The sequence below is a fragment of the Ursus maritimus genome, unplaced genomic scaffold, assembly GCF_017311325.1.
Source record: "Ursus maritimus isolate PB19 unplaced genomic scaffold, ASM1731132v1 scaffold_29, whole genome shotgun sequence".
Taxonomy (NCBI): domain Eukaryota; kingdom Metazoa; phylum Chordata; class Mammalia; order Carnivora; family Ursidae; genus Ursus; species Ursus maritimus.
Window position 1 is genome coordinate 25,942,087 of NW_024425452.1, and position 13,926 is coordinate 25,956,012.

At 37.5% G+C, this 13,926-nt stretch overlaps 1 protein-coding gene across 3 annotated transcripts in view; it reads right to left on the reverse strand.

The window, feature by feature from the left end:
* Positions 1-13,926, reverse strand: part of SLC17A5 (solute carrier family 17 member 5) — a 47,506-nt gene that overhangs the window by 15,731 nt on the left and 17,849 nt on the right. For all 3 annotated transcript variants that reach the window (XM_040643671.1, XM_008684835.2, XM_040643672.1), the window contains 4 exons: positions 13,464-13,582; positions 8,967-9,125; positions 5,469-5,601; positions 3,890-4,037 (listed from right to left, as the gene is read on the reverse strand). In XM_040643671.1, coding sequence (XP_040499605.1) covers positions 3,890-4,037; positions 5,469-5,601; positions 8,967-9,125; positions 13,464-13,582 — 559 coding nt within the window. The remainder of the gene's footprint in view (positions 1-3,889; positions 4,038-5,468; positions 5,602-8,966; positions 9,126-13,463; positions 13,583-13,926) is intronic.

Genomic DNA, 13,926 nt, shown 5'->3' on the forward strand with positions numbered 1-13,926 from the left:
AAGTAATATACATTTAGGGGCGCCTGGGTGGCACAGCGGTTAAAGCGTCTGCCTTCGGCTCAGGGCGTGATCCCGGCGTTATGGGATCGAGCCCCACATCAGGCTCCTCTACTATGAGCCTGTTTCTTCCTCTCCCACTCCCCCTGCTTGTGTTCCCTCTCTCGCTGGCTGTCTCTATCTCTGTCAAATAAATAAATAAAATCTTTAAAAAAAAAAAAGTAATATACATTTAAAGCCCTCATCTTTTGCTACTTTGTGGAGAAAGGTGTCCCTACAATTCACTCTAAAAAGATTTACAAGTCTGTGCTGGTACCTTTAAAATTCTATGAAGGATTGAAGGATCACTTCAACATCCCAAAGATAAGAAAGTTAAAAAAGGTTAAAACAAGGCCTAGTATGTGATATTCAGCATACAAAAGATGTAAAACAAATAATTTGATAAAATTGCGGACTTGGGTTTCTATTTGTAAATAAAACTTTGACAACAGACAATGCTTTAAGTGATTTCTAAGTAGTAACTACATCGGTTTAGGACAGGCAACGTAACTTAGTAATGAAAGCATATGATCTCCTGCCAGGGCCTTGGTTTCTAAACACCACTCTTCACTTAAAGGAACCAGTGTTCCTTGGAGAAATCGCTAATTCCAAGATATTTCAAGGCAGGGAAGATAAAAGATGAATCTGGAACATCTAGTTGTTTCATCGATAAAGAAGTGGTCAAAAAAGAAGCAGGGTGGGGGGCATTGAGGGGTGGGGGGATTGTGGATAGGCTACAAGAGCCGGCTTGAAGGGACACCTATGGCTAAATCTGAGATAACGGCGGGCATAAACACAGCGACAATAATGGATTATAACTCATTAAATAAATTAGGAATCTCTGAGTCCTCACCGATGATAGATAAAAAAGTGGCGGAGGAGGGAAGATCTTCCTTACAACAGAATGCCAACTGATAAATGTGGAGGGAAAGACAGGGCAGAAATACCACTGTTTTGAAGCTACTATGGTAAACGCTGGTTTGGCATGGGTCAATAGTAGATACTAAATCTAAGTGGTGGTGGTGAGGGGAGCTCGATGAGGAGGATGTTTGTATGATCTCAAAGCATTTTCCAGAGATGCTTTATTAGTTGAACGGGGAAAAAGTAAGTAGTTACTGGAGAAACTACAACATCTTGACTGGGTGATCAAAATTAATATTACCAGGGGCTGCTGGCTGTGATTCCCTGAGGTCACAGGCCAGTGAATCTAGTCAGGGATACATTATCTGAATCTAATCACTACAAGACATGAGAAGAATCCAAATAGAGTGTGGGGTTTCCAGGTATATAGACTAGCATGAGCATAGGGCCAAAGGTGGAAAAGGATGCGTGTGTGTGTGTGTGTGTGTGTGTGTGTGTGTGTCCTGGGGGATATTTTTTGAATATAAAGAGTAGTTTAGTTCACCTGGGGCAAAGAATACAAATTAGATGAGGCAGGTGGGGGGGGGGTAGGAATAAAGTTATAAAGATAAATTGGGACCACAATGTGGAGGATTTTCCATGCTGGCTGAGAATTCTGTATTTAAATTTAATAGTGAATATAAAAATTGATTTTATTATATAACAGTAAAGAGAGAGCTTTAAAGGAAAGTATTGACATACAATAAAATCAATACCCAAATATTTTTTTAGAAAGACTTTAACATGGTACCAAATGTGAAAGGCTATTTTCATTCTTCCATTTGTGCCATTGATGGAGCACTGACCATGACCCAGCACAGGGCCAGGTTCTGGTATGCCTGGGGTCAATAAGATGGACTTGGCCCCGGTGCTCTCAGTGCCTATAGTCCCAGAGCTTTTGCTTAGGCTATCTTTGATATCAAATGGTTTCTTGGTCCACTGCCTAAGTGTCGCTGGTTTTATTTCTTGGTTCCTCACCATTGAGGGTATATGTAGCTCTGAAGTTCCTACTCCTTTGGTATGGTTATATAAATCAGCCACTCAGTAAGGATGGACTGGGTGTGCCTCTTCTTGTGCAGAAGCTGTGATATGGATATAGAGCATGTCTCAGTCTGATAGGTTTACATTCAAATTGGGGAGATGAGAAAGATTAAGAGTCACACTTAAAATCATTACAAATCATGGTAAGGCAGTGAATATAAATGCATCCAGCAGAAAATTATAACCGGAATGCACTGAGAAGAGGAAGAGAAAAAAGTAGGCATTAATGGTCTGGAAAGGCCTAATGGAGAACTGAGGTGTGAACTGGGAAGGGTGCAGAGGGGTGGGGAGGAAACAGCACTGCCACAGGGGCTGAGAATGAACCTTTAGTAGAAGGCACTGCAAAGTGGCAGACAGGACTCAGCAGAGAACAGGGAACACTTATAGTCTGAGCTGTGGAACCTTCTCGGACTTATTACTTAAGGTACTTATTGAAGGGATGGGAGACTGAGGATTAATAGGAACCAGAAAATTCTGTGGTAGTCCAGGTGTGAAGAATTTGGGATAGGGGAAACATGGTACAGGACCACCGTTTTCTCCAAAAATACATATCCATTAAAAATTGAGTGCACCAAATCTTCTGGGTTAAAATATTTACACAGTCCCCTCCTCTAACTTGTCAACTGGCCCAAAAGAATCCTAGAAGTATGTGGCCCAAAGAATATATCCAGAGAAGAAGCTGTAAAAAGAATTCTGGGCATAAAGGTAAGAATTCTAGGTTCAAGTTTGGGCTCTAACATTTATTAACTGTGTGGCATAAGACAGATCACTTAACTTCTCTGAATCTGAATCTCTTTAGTCATAAAATGGGTGAAGAATATCTATCTCATTAGGAATGCTTTAAGGATAAAATGAGGTAATGTTTGTGAAAGTGATTTGCAAGCTATCAAGTGCTAGACAAATATATTTGCACATAGGTAAGATAATAATTGGACAAATAACTTGGTCTGATCTTGGGCATTCATCCATCCAACTAAATGCCCACTATGTGCCAAGCACCATGGTGAGACTTGAGGATGGTAAGACAGCAGCTGCCTTCAGAGTTCCTATTCTAGCTGGGTGGACAGACACAAGTTATCATGCGTTATGTGTGATGTTTTTATGGGAAACTGTGTACAGAGGTGGTGACAGTTAAAAGTTTAAATTTAAAAATAATTTCATGTGTTATCATGTAAACTGAAATCTTGTTTAAAAATTTATCTTTAGGGGCGCCTGGGTGGCACAGCGGTTAAGCGTCTGCCTTCGGCTCAGGGCGTGATCCCAGCGTTGTGGGATCGAGCCCCACATCAGGCTCCTCTGCTATGAGCCTGCTTCTTCCTCTCCCACTCCCCCTGCTTGTGTTCCCTCTCTCGCTGGCTGTCTCTATCTCTGTCAAATAAATAAATAAAATCTTTAAAAAAAATTTATCTTTATTTTTTTAAAGATTTTTTTATTTATTTGAGAGAGAATGAGAGTCGGGGGAGTAGAGGGAGAAGGAAAGACTCTTAGGCCAACTCTGTGCGGGGACTTGATCCCACGACCCTGAGATCACAACCTGAGCTGAAACCAAGGGGACGCACAACCGACTGTGCCACCCGGGTGCCCTTGTTTGAGAATTTAAAGTCATTCCTAGAGTAGTCAAATTTCTAGAGAAAGAAAGTAGAATGAAGGTTGCCAGGTGCTGTGGGGAAGTTAGGAACGGGGAGTTCGTGTTTAATGGGAACAGCTTCAGTTTGGGAGGATGGGAAAGTTCTGGAGGTGGGTGGTGGTGATGGTTGCATTCCATCTTCTCACCTGAATGTAGTTAATGCCACAGAACTGTACATTTAGAAATGGTTAAAATGGTATATTTCATGTTATATATATATTTTTTACCACAATAAAAAAAATGAATGTAAAGTCAATCATAGCCAATCTTTATATTAGTACTCACGAAGGAGCGATATCCAGATGGTTGATGCTAAATCCAGAAGAGCAAAAGCCTCCCAGTGTTGTCGATATGGTTAAGAATGCAACAGCCAATGAATAATCACAACCTATAAATCCAGCGGCTACCAGGAATACCGCAGGTCCAATCATTCCTGGAGTTAAAAAGTTATGAACAGGAAAAGAAGCCCCAGTATTAGTATTTGCTTGGGCTGTCTTAATATAGTGTAACTCTGAGATTTGATATTACTGCCACCTACTGTAGAAATGCTGTACTGCATAGAAGACTCAATTTAAATTACAGTTTTCATGACAAAACAAAAACTGCTGGAAAACGCACAGACAAAATGCAACTAATGTAAAAGTAAAAGGAAAATATCATTACACAATATTATTAAATCTTCTTGTGACCAAGACTCAGCTAAAGTTCTACAAAGACCGGAAGAGAATGACTGAAAAATACAGTTCTGGAGAGAAGTGATAGTTGATACAGAATGAGATTTAAAATTCATATAACCAAAGAAGATAAACTAAATAAACTGTTGAAGAAAACTGGAAAAACACTCCATCTAGGTTTTAGCAATTGATAGCAATATAGGTATTTTATTATAGGCAGTTAAGCACAAAATACACGCAACAGGAAGGGACTTAATGAGTGGGCTGCCGTTTTTTCTCTGTTCTACAGCACTGCTATCCAATACCTCTCTGTGATGATGGAAATGTTGTATTTGTATGTCCTGCAGCTGAAGAACTTATTTTTAAATTTCAATTAAATGTAAATAGCCATATGTGGATAGTGGCTACCATATTGGACAGAGCCGGTGAACAGGAAGCCAAAAAAGAGAAAATTGGGTTGAATCAAATGGGATCTAGTTCATTTGCAGGTGTGGAAAAATTTCTTGAGAGTTGAAATAAGCAAGGAATAGAACAGGACAGCACCTTCCAGCAGTAGCTGCTCAGAAGGTGTTTGTATTATCAGAATTATCTTGTATTAATAGGGTCCTTTTACAATGTAATTTCTGAAGTATAGCCACCAGAGACTTCTAGGGTCTCTACTTACTCAAGAGCTTTAAAAAAAAAGGGGGGGGGGGAAGCAATTGTCCTAGAGAGTTTCAAAATTTACCTTTATGAAAACAGTCTGAAACATGTGATTATTGAAGGTTCCTTTGAGTTCTCTGATTTATAGCTCCTCATTTAATGTAATGATGTCAGTAAATGTTTTTGGATTGAAGTTGAAAATGTATTCATTTAGAAAAGGGATGGAGGCTTAAAAAATTATTTTCACTGCAAACTCAGAACTGGAAACAGTGATTTATAAAATTCTGGAAATGATATTCAGCAAAGCAAGCCAATTTTTATAGTTATAAGACTATGGTGGAGATAATAGGATCTGATCAATATGAACCGTCAAAGTGCATGGCTCAGAAAGAACCAGCCATCTTGTGCAGAAATGCACTACAGGCACTAAAACATAGTGTTTTAATATGTGAACAAAATAAATGTCTAATATCATTTTTATTTTTCCTTGCACTATAAGCGCAGTAAATCATTGTAAACCAAAACAAACCCCGATTCACTCCACTTACCTATAAGGCTAAAAACTCTTCGGACACATATTGTTGAAAAATTCCATTTTGCCCTTAAATTGTCAGCAGCTTGGCCAGACAGGATCATACATAACCAACAGCCAAAATAAGGCAGTGCAGATAGAAGCCCATTCTGGAAGGAATAAGAAGACATAGAACTAATTATGGAGTGGGGGGAGGAAGAACCAAAACAACATATATATATACACACATCCACTACCATTCAAAAAGGAAATTCATAGCAATATTCTGTTGGTATTTACACAGTCCAGTCTGCTCAAGGTAATCCTGCATGTTATTTTAGAACTTGGGGTGCAGCTTCAGTAAGAGAAGACAAACTTATTAGCTACAGATTCTCCCTATTGACTAGTTATGGGTCAATTTTCACTTATTTATTTATATATACACTTACATAATACTTATATATTATATATGTATTATATATTTATATTTAAATTATCATATATAAAATTTTCATATAGTTTATTACAATTACTGTAAATATTTCTATTTATGTATAAGCAATTATGCTTTTATTTATATTTTACAATTTATATTTAAATTTTAAAATGATATAATTTATATTTTATATAAAGATATTTATACAAATGTAAAGATAGAAAATATTAAAAATATATTTATAATTATATAAAATTGTTATATAGTATATATAATTACAAATACTTATATTTGTGTTTATACAAATATTTTTATGATAAAATAACATGCAGATACAGAAAACCACATAAGTCAAATGTATAGCTTAATGAATTATTCTAGAATGCACACCATCTAGGTCAAGTGTCCACTGCACTACCACATGCTATGAGCAGAGGACACAGGTAGTGAGCTGACAGACCTCTATTTTTCCCTCTTCTTTTCCTTTAAGCTGCCACCTAAAAAAATAAAAGCACCACGAGATATGAAACAATTTATCATGGAAATGTGCTATTTGCTTTGTAGGAAATGATTCGATGGTCAGCGTTTTAGGAAATCACAAATTCTGTAAAATGAAGAACACATACGTGGAAAAAAAAAAAAGAAGACATTTCTTTCTTCTACTCACTTTTCCCCAGCATAAACCTGGGGTGCCAAAACTAAATGGCCTAATTTTGATAAGAACAAATGTTTTTATAGTCTGAGAAAGATGGGTACCCCTTCTAGTATTTTACAACTAAGGTAGTGTTTTACAAAAAAGGTAGAAAGATATTTTATCAGTGGTATTTAAATCTGGTAATAATTCCATTTAAGCATCATGAATGGTACAAAACAACAAAACCTGTTGGTATTTTAAATTTTAGTGTGCTTAAGAAAACATTCAGTTCTTTTCATCATAGTTTGTGGTCCTTTACATTCAGATGCTGTAAGCTTACAGTTCTACCGCCGTAGCTAAGATTTTTGTTTCTTTCTCGCACTGAGCTGAGTTATTTCCTCTTTAAATTTTATTCTATTTAGATTTCTGCAGAGCGGGATCACAGCTATCATTATTTGTGGCAGAATCCTACACGTGAATAAACTGAAGCAAATAGAGAAGTGAATTTTCTGATCTTGGTCTTGTTCTCTGGTGGGATAAGACTGATAATTCATCAGAGTTACTGAATTTTTCCACTTAAGGTTCAAATGTTAAAAACTCTCCTAAAAACCTAAAACTACCTTCTCCAAACTACTGTAAATCTTCAAAATTGGGCACCTGGGTGGCTCAGTTGGTTAAGCATCTGCCTTTGGCTCAGGTCATGATCTCAGGGTCCTGGGATAGAGTTCCATGTCGGGCTCCCTGTTCAGTGGGGAGTCTGCTTCTCCCTCTGCCTCTGTCCCCACCCCCTGCCACTCGTGCTCGCTCTCTTGCAAAAATAAATAAATAAAATCTTAAAAAAAAAAAGAAATAGGAACAATAGAATTGGAAAAAACTAGGAAAAAAAGAAAAGTGAGCTAAACTTCTATGAAAAAGCAAGCTTATAACAAAGGATTAAGAGCTTTAAAATTTTAAATTAATGAGATTATAATTTTAAATATAATGCTTCTCCAAGCAGGCTTTATTTTGAACAAAGATCAAAAAGGAATTCATTTTAAAAAGGGGCTTTTAGGGGCACCTGGGTGGCTCAGTTGGTTAAGTGTCTGCCTTCAGCTCAGGTCATGATCCCAGGGTCCTGGGATCAAGCCCCACATCGAGCCCCACATCGGGCTCCCTGCTTGGCAGGAAGTCTGCTTCTCCCTCTCACACTTCCCTTGCTTGTGTTCCCTCTCTTGCTGTCTGTCAAATAAATAAATAAAATCTTTAAAAAAATAAAAATAAAAAGGGGCTTTTATACAACTAGAGAATTATTTTTAAAGTTTATTCACATTTCTTTGAATTTTGAAAGAAAATACCTTTTTGTATAAAAATGCAAGATAAACGATTCTGGTTTACAAATATTTTCTCCCATTTAGTGGATTTTCATTTGTGTGTGTGTGTGTGTGTATTTTCATTTTTGATAGTGTCCTCTGAGTCACAAAAGTTTTTAATTTTGTAATCAAAATTTTGTAATCAAAAATCTAATTTATGTACTTTTTTCTTTGGTCACTTATGCTTTTGGTATTACATATAAGAAACCGTTGCCAAGGTCTCAAAGAGGTATTCCTTCTAAGAGTTTTATTGTTTTAGCTCTTACATTTAGGTCTTTGATCTGTCTTTTATTTTGAAGGCAAGAACACCGCCAGTTTTCCTTACAAACTGCCTCTTTCTGTTCAGGCTTTTCCTCAATCTCTTTAAAGACAAAACCCATCAGCACAGAGATTATGATAGAAACTGCCTCAATTCTATGGGTTCAAAAGAACTAGCAGTTTCAGGAAGGCCCTTCTTTTTCTTCCTTTTTTTTTTTTTTTTTTTTTTAAGATTTTACTTATTTATTTGAGACAGAGAAAGAGAGAGGGCGCACAAGCGGGGAGGAGGGTCAGAAGGAGAGGGAGAAGCAGACTCCCTACTAAGCAGGGAGCCCGACGAGGGACTCGATCCCAGGACTCTGGGATCACGACCTGAGCCGGAGGCAGATGCTGAACCGACAAAGCCCCCCAGGCCCCCCAGGAAGGCCCTTCCTTCTTACACAGCTTTGCAGTCACAGCTCTGCCAGTGCCTGAATAAAGCTGCAGCGCAACCAGTGCTCAGGGGCCTCAGGTCTCCCAGGTTCCCTCTCAGCTGCCAGCGGTCCCACCACCAGCCCTTGGAGAAGTGAATACGGGTACACTTGAATTTGTCATCTGATAGCCTGGCGTGTTACCAGGGCCTACTAAGACTTTTCTGACTAAGGGGTATACCGGCCAAAAGATACCTTGAATCAAGAACACACACTTGAACAAAGAAGGTACAACTGTGAAGCAAAAAAGGCAGTCTCTAGAATTCAGTAGGTGAGTGTAAAAGGGAAGATACAAAATAACTGACTTTTATATAGATAAAAACAAGTTCTGTGTGTAGTTTAAAAATGTATTCTTTATATAAGAAGGACATGATTTTTTTTTTCTTACCTCTTGAACATTGAACCTTAGGATCTCCTTCATGTAAGTAGGCAATAACGTCAATAAAGTATAAAAAGTCCAGTTGTAAGAGAAATGTGCAACTACGATAGCCCAAAGAGGCAGTGATTTTAGCATGGGCATCCACGGCACCGACTTCTGTGAGGAAAGCTGAAAAAACAACAGGCACAGTTAGTATATGCTATGTTTGCATCTGTACTTTATCAGCCAAAATTCCATCGAGAATACATTATCAGCCATGATTAGTAAATTCCAGAAGTTTTTGTGTGTGTGTGGGGGGGGTAAAGATTTATTTATTTATTTTAGAGAGAAAGAGAGCACAAGCAGGGAAGGGAGAGGGAGAGAGCAAGAGCGCGAGAAGCAGACTTCCCGCTGAGTGTGAAGCTCAATGTAGGACTCAACCTCACAACTCTTTGATCATGACTTGAGCTGAAATCAAGACTTGGACACTTGACCGACTGAGGCACCCAGGCGTCCCAGTAAATTCCAGAGTTTTAAACCAACTCTTCCAAAATATTAAATAGCAATAGAGGGGCGCCTGGGTGGCACAACGGTTAAGCGTCTGCCTTCGGCTCAGGGCGTGATCCCGGCGTTATGGGATCGAGCCCCACATCAGGCTCCTCCGCTGGGAGCCTGCTTCATCCTCTCCCACTCCCCCTGCTTGTGTTCCCTCTCTCGCTGGCTGTCGCTATCTCTGTCAAATAAATAAATAAAATCTTTCTAAAAAAAAAGTAAATAGCAATAGAGAGTCCATGATTTAAGTTAAAAGAAAAAGTAGAAATGTAATCTTATAGGTATAATGTGAACCCTAAACATTCCTTATGAATGTCAGAATTCACCTGCAGTATTAATTTCTCCGTCTATTAAAATAGAGAATAGTTTCATAATAAAATTCAGAGGTTGACATAAGGGCATAGGAATGAGACTGGAAGTCCTATTAGAATTCCCATTTCGCTATCCAATCTTTACTAAATTACAATAACTTATAAGAAGGGTGCCACAGAAGGTTTGTTTATGCAGCATCTGAAGAAGTGGTCTTCAAAGTAGGGTGTAAGCACCTGAGGGGGATATAAGATGACCACTTGCTATATGGAAAAACATATTAGAACTTCTTCTTCTTCTTTTTTTTTAAGATTTTACTTATTTGTCAGAGAGAGAGAGCGCAAGCAGAGAGAATAGCAGAGGGAGAGGGAGAAGCAGGCTCCCCACTGAGCAAGGAGACCAACAGGGGACTCAATCCCAGGACTCTGGGATCATGACCTGAGCTGAAGGCAGACACTTAACCAACTGAGCCACCCAGGCATCCCCATTTTAAAACTTCTACTATCTACACTCGCTTTTATTCTAGAGAAACTAAACTCCATCAATATTTAATAACTAGGTTGGTCCTGGAGTATGTCGGACAGTCACATATTGTATGATCTCCCCAGTTCGAAGGGGTTATTTAAGTTGGGTTTATGGATTTTATTAGCCAGTTTTAGTGAAAACAAATCTACAAAATTGACAGTGTCTTCAAAAGACTCTTACTGTAGAGAAAGTCATGGAAGAGAATTCTAATAATGTGGGCACAGAGGAACACTAAGACAACAGGGGAACTGACGCTTTTCCTCCTGAGTCCTTTGTTAGCTACATCACCAAGCAAATGCATGGTGGGCTCATCAAATTCAACATATTCAACACTGCTCCCATTAAATATTATTATTGCTAATTTTTAAGGGACAAAAAGGCTTTTCCTATTAAAATTTCAAATTCATGTACATACTGCTTATTTCATTTTACTTTTCAAAAAGTCTGTTTTTAGATATCTTTTATAATACATATAAGCACAGCAGTACATATAGATAACCATGAATAAATATATGTATTTATTTATTGGCCCAGCATGTTCGCCCCCACCTTTTTATTGATGCGTGATTAAGAAGCCTGAATCTACCAGCCTGAAGCATCAGATTATTACGTTTCCTATACACTGAGGCTCTGTGGTTTCTTTCTGAAAAGCTAACAGAGCAATCTATGTTTCTGCTTCCAGGGTTCATGGTTATTTCAAAAAGAGGAAGAACTATTATTAACCTTCTTGTGGCTTTTTTCCCCCCAGGGACTTTTTATCTGACTTGGTAGATACACTCTTGTGTTCTCCACTCTGTGTCAAAGACGTAGGGGGTTTCAGGGAAGAGAAGGAGAGGGAACATTTATTTTTATATAGCAGCATATATCATATTGAAATTATGTTCACCCAGGGCTGTCTCCTTCTGGAGATCACAGGTACCACAGGAACCATGTCTTGTTCATTTTCTTTCTCATATTAATTTTTAAGTCCTCAGTACCTTACAAAGAACCTAGGACGTGATAATTCTCAAAAAATGTTTGAAGAATGAATGAAGTACAGCGGATGCTGCACATTTCTTAGATGCAAGATTTAAAGGTGGAGCTTCATGTAACATATCATTATTTTATGACATTTCTTTCCTTTTTTTTTAAAGTAAATTCTCTGCCCAATGTGGGCCTTGAACTTACAAGCCTGAGATCAAGAACCGCATGCCCTACCAACTGAGCCAGCCAGGCACCTTTATTTTATGACATTTTTAACCAAAACATCCTCTAGTTTAAGAATGCAGTTTGGAATTCTATGAAACGTAATCCTCCTAACTCCTATTGTTCTGAATATTCCATTTTCTGAAGCATATGGAAAAACAAATTAACCTAAAGTTTGGATAAGGGACAGCTTTAGACACATATCGAGGTAGAGAAAGAAAGCTTTTAAAAAAATCTAAATAAACTAAAAGGTTTCATAAGTTCATAAAAATAATGATAAAAATGAAGTATTGAAATAAGTAGCTGTTGACCATCAATGCTGAGGAAATGTGACAAGATGTATCAGGTTTTATATGGCAAGATCTGCTCACAATGCATTAAATTACTTTTATCTCTTCCTTAGGGGAAAAATGGGTGATTCATTTGATTAACATCACAGAGGACACCAAGGTTTCAAAGTAACTTTATTTATTATGTTGTGATTTCTTCTGAGTTTTTGCCGACCTTAAGATCAAGAGGTGCCGTATTTCTTAAAGTTCAGCAGCTTGTACAGACAGCTGTAGCAAAATTTAATTTTTAAATTTAAAAACTTAAAAAGAAAGGTGAATGAGTATTTAATTGTTGCCCGGTTATACTATATATAAGAACTGAAAATATCAATAATAACTTAATGGGTGAGAAAAGTTTTATATAAAATATTTTGTTCTTAAACTAATAAAGTAACGATGAAGCCATTAAATGCTAAAGAAGACTATATATTTTAATTTTTCCTGACTTTTCTTTTTTTTTTTAAGATTTATTTATTTATTTGTCAGAGAGAGAGAGAGCGTGTACAAGCAGCGGGAGCGGCAGGCAGAGGGAGAATCAGGCTCCCCACTGAGCAAGGAGCCCGATGTGGGGCTCGATCCCAGGACCCTAAGATCATGACCTGAGCTGAAGGCAGACACTTAACCGAATGAGCCACCCAGGTGTCCCAATTTTTCCTGACTTTTCATGTTCTTTTTTATTCCCTTCAAAAGACAAATATTTTGTTTCCATGACCTGAAGATTTACTGTATTAAATTATGACAGACTTTTCTTTCTTTTTTTTTTTTTTAAAGATTTTATTTATTTATTTGACAGAGATAGAGACAGCCAGCAAGAGAGGGAACACAAGCAGGGGGAGTGGGAGAGGAAGAAGCAGGCTCACAGCGGAGGAGCCTGATGTGGGGCTCGATCCCGTAACGCCGGGATCACGCCCTGAGTCGAAGGCAGACGCTCAACCGCTGTGCCACCCAGGCGCCCCCAGACTTTTATTTCTGACATGCTATTGTGCTCGATTAAGTGATAAAAATCTAGCTTTAATAACATATACATTTTTTTTTCCAAGATCTACTCCAGAGGAGCAGATAGGTAGATGTATATCATATTATATATCATAAAAAATGTGCTGTGTTCCTTATTAAATCACACTCATTTAAAATACTGATAAGGGGTTGGAGGAGGGGGGAAGAAAAGAGAAAAATAAATAAATAAATAAAATGCAGATAAAAACACTAGTTTTCTAACAACTAACATTTTATTTTCTATTGATTAAGAAGACAAACTTAAGACTCACTGAAAATCATTACTCTAGAAGGTTTAGAGCAACTTACAGGGGCGCCCGGCTGGCTCAGTTGGTAGAGCATGCAGCTCTTGATCTCAGGGTTGTGGGTTTGAGCCTCACACTGGGTGCAGAGATGACTTTAAAAAAACAAAAATTAAAGCTACTTATAAAAGTAACTTTTTTCATGATTTAATCTTGAATGAATTGGAATTTCTCAGATAAAACAAACCAATACTTTATTAATTTCATTTGCCCACTCTCTACTTTGCCCAGAACATGCACAATAGAAATATCTGTTTAAAAAACTGGTACCTCAATTCTGAAGGAAAAAAAGTTCTGAAATTGTTTTAAAAATGTGCCAAAGTCCATACCTGATTTTTTAATGATGAAAGAATATATTCTTTTTCATGGCGGGAGATTGTCTTGTGAGTTTCTGGCGTTTCACTAACTAAAAAGATCCATAAAATAAACCAAATGATGCCAATGATACCTTAAAATAGGAAAATAAGTTAAATAAAATTAGAGTGCACCAACAACAATTTTTACATGTCTTGAAGAAATTATGTAATTATTAATTACCAACGTAAAATTGGTTTCAGTTTAGTGTTGATTTCAAGTTTCCACTCATAGTTTCCTAATGGGATACTTGCTATCTGTATTACTTCCTATAAGTTTTGAATAGAACAACTTTAACCACATGACTCTGCCTAGCAGAGTCTACCAGACAAATATTTTAAAAAATAAATTTCCACAATCTATTATTTCCACCGATATCTGTTTTCATTCATTGATTTGTTTTTTGTTTAGATTGCAGATGTATTTTCTGCATGAAAT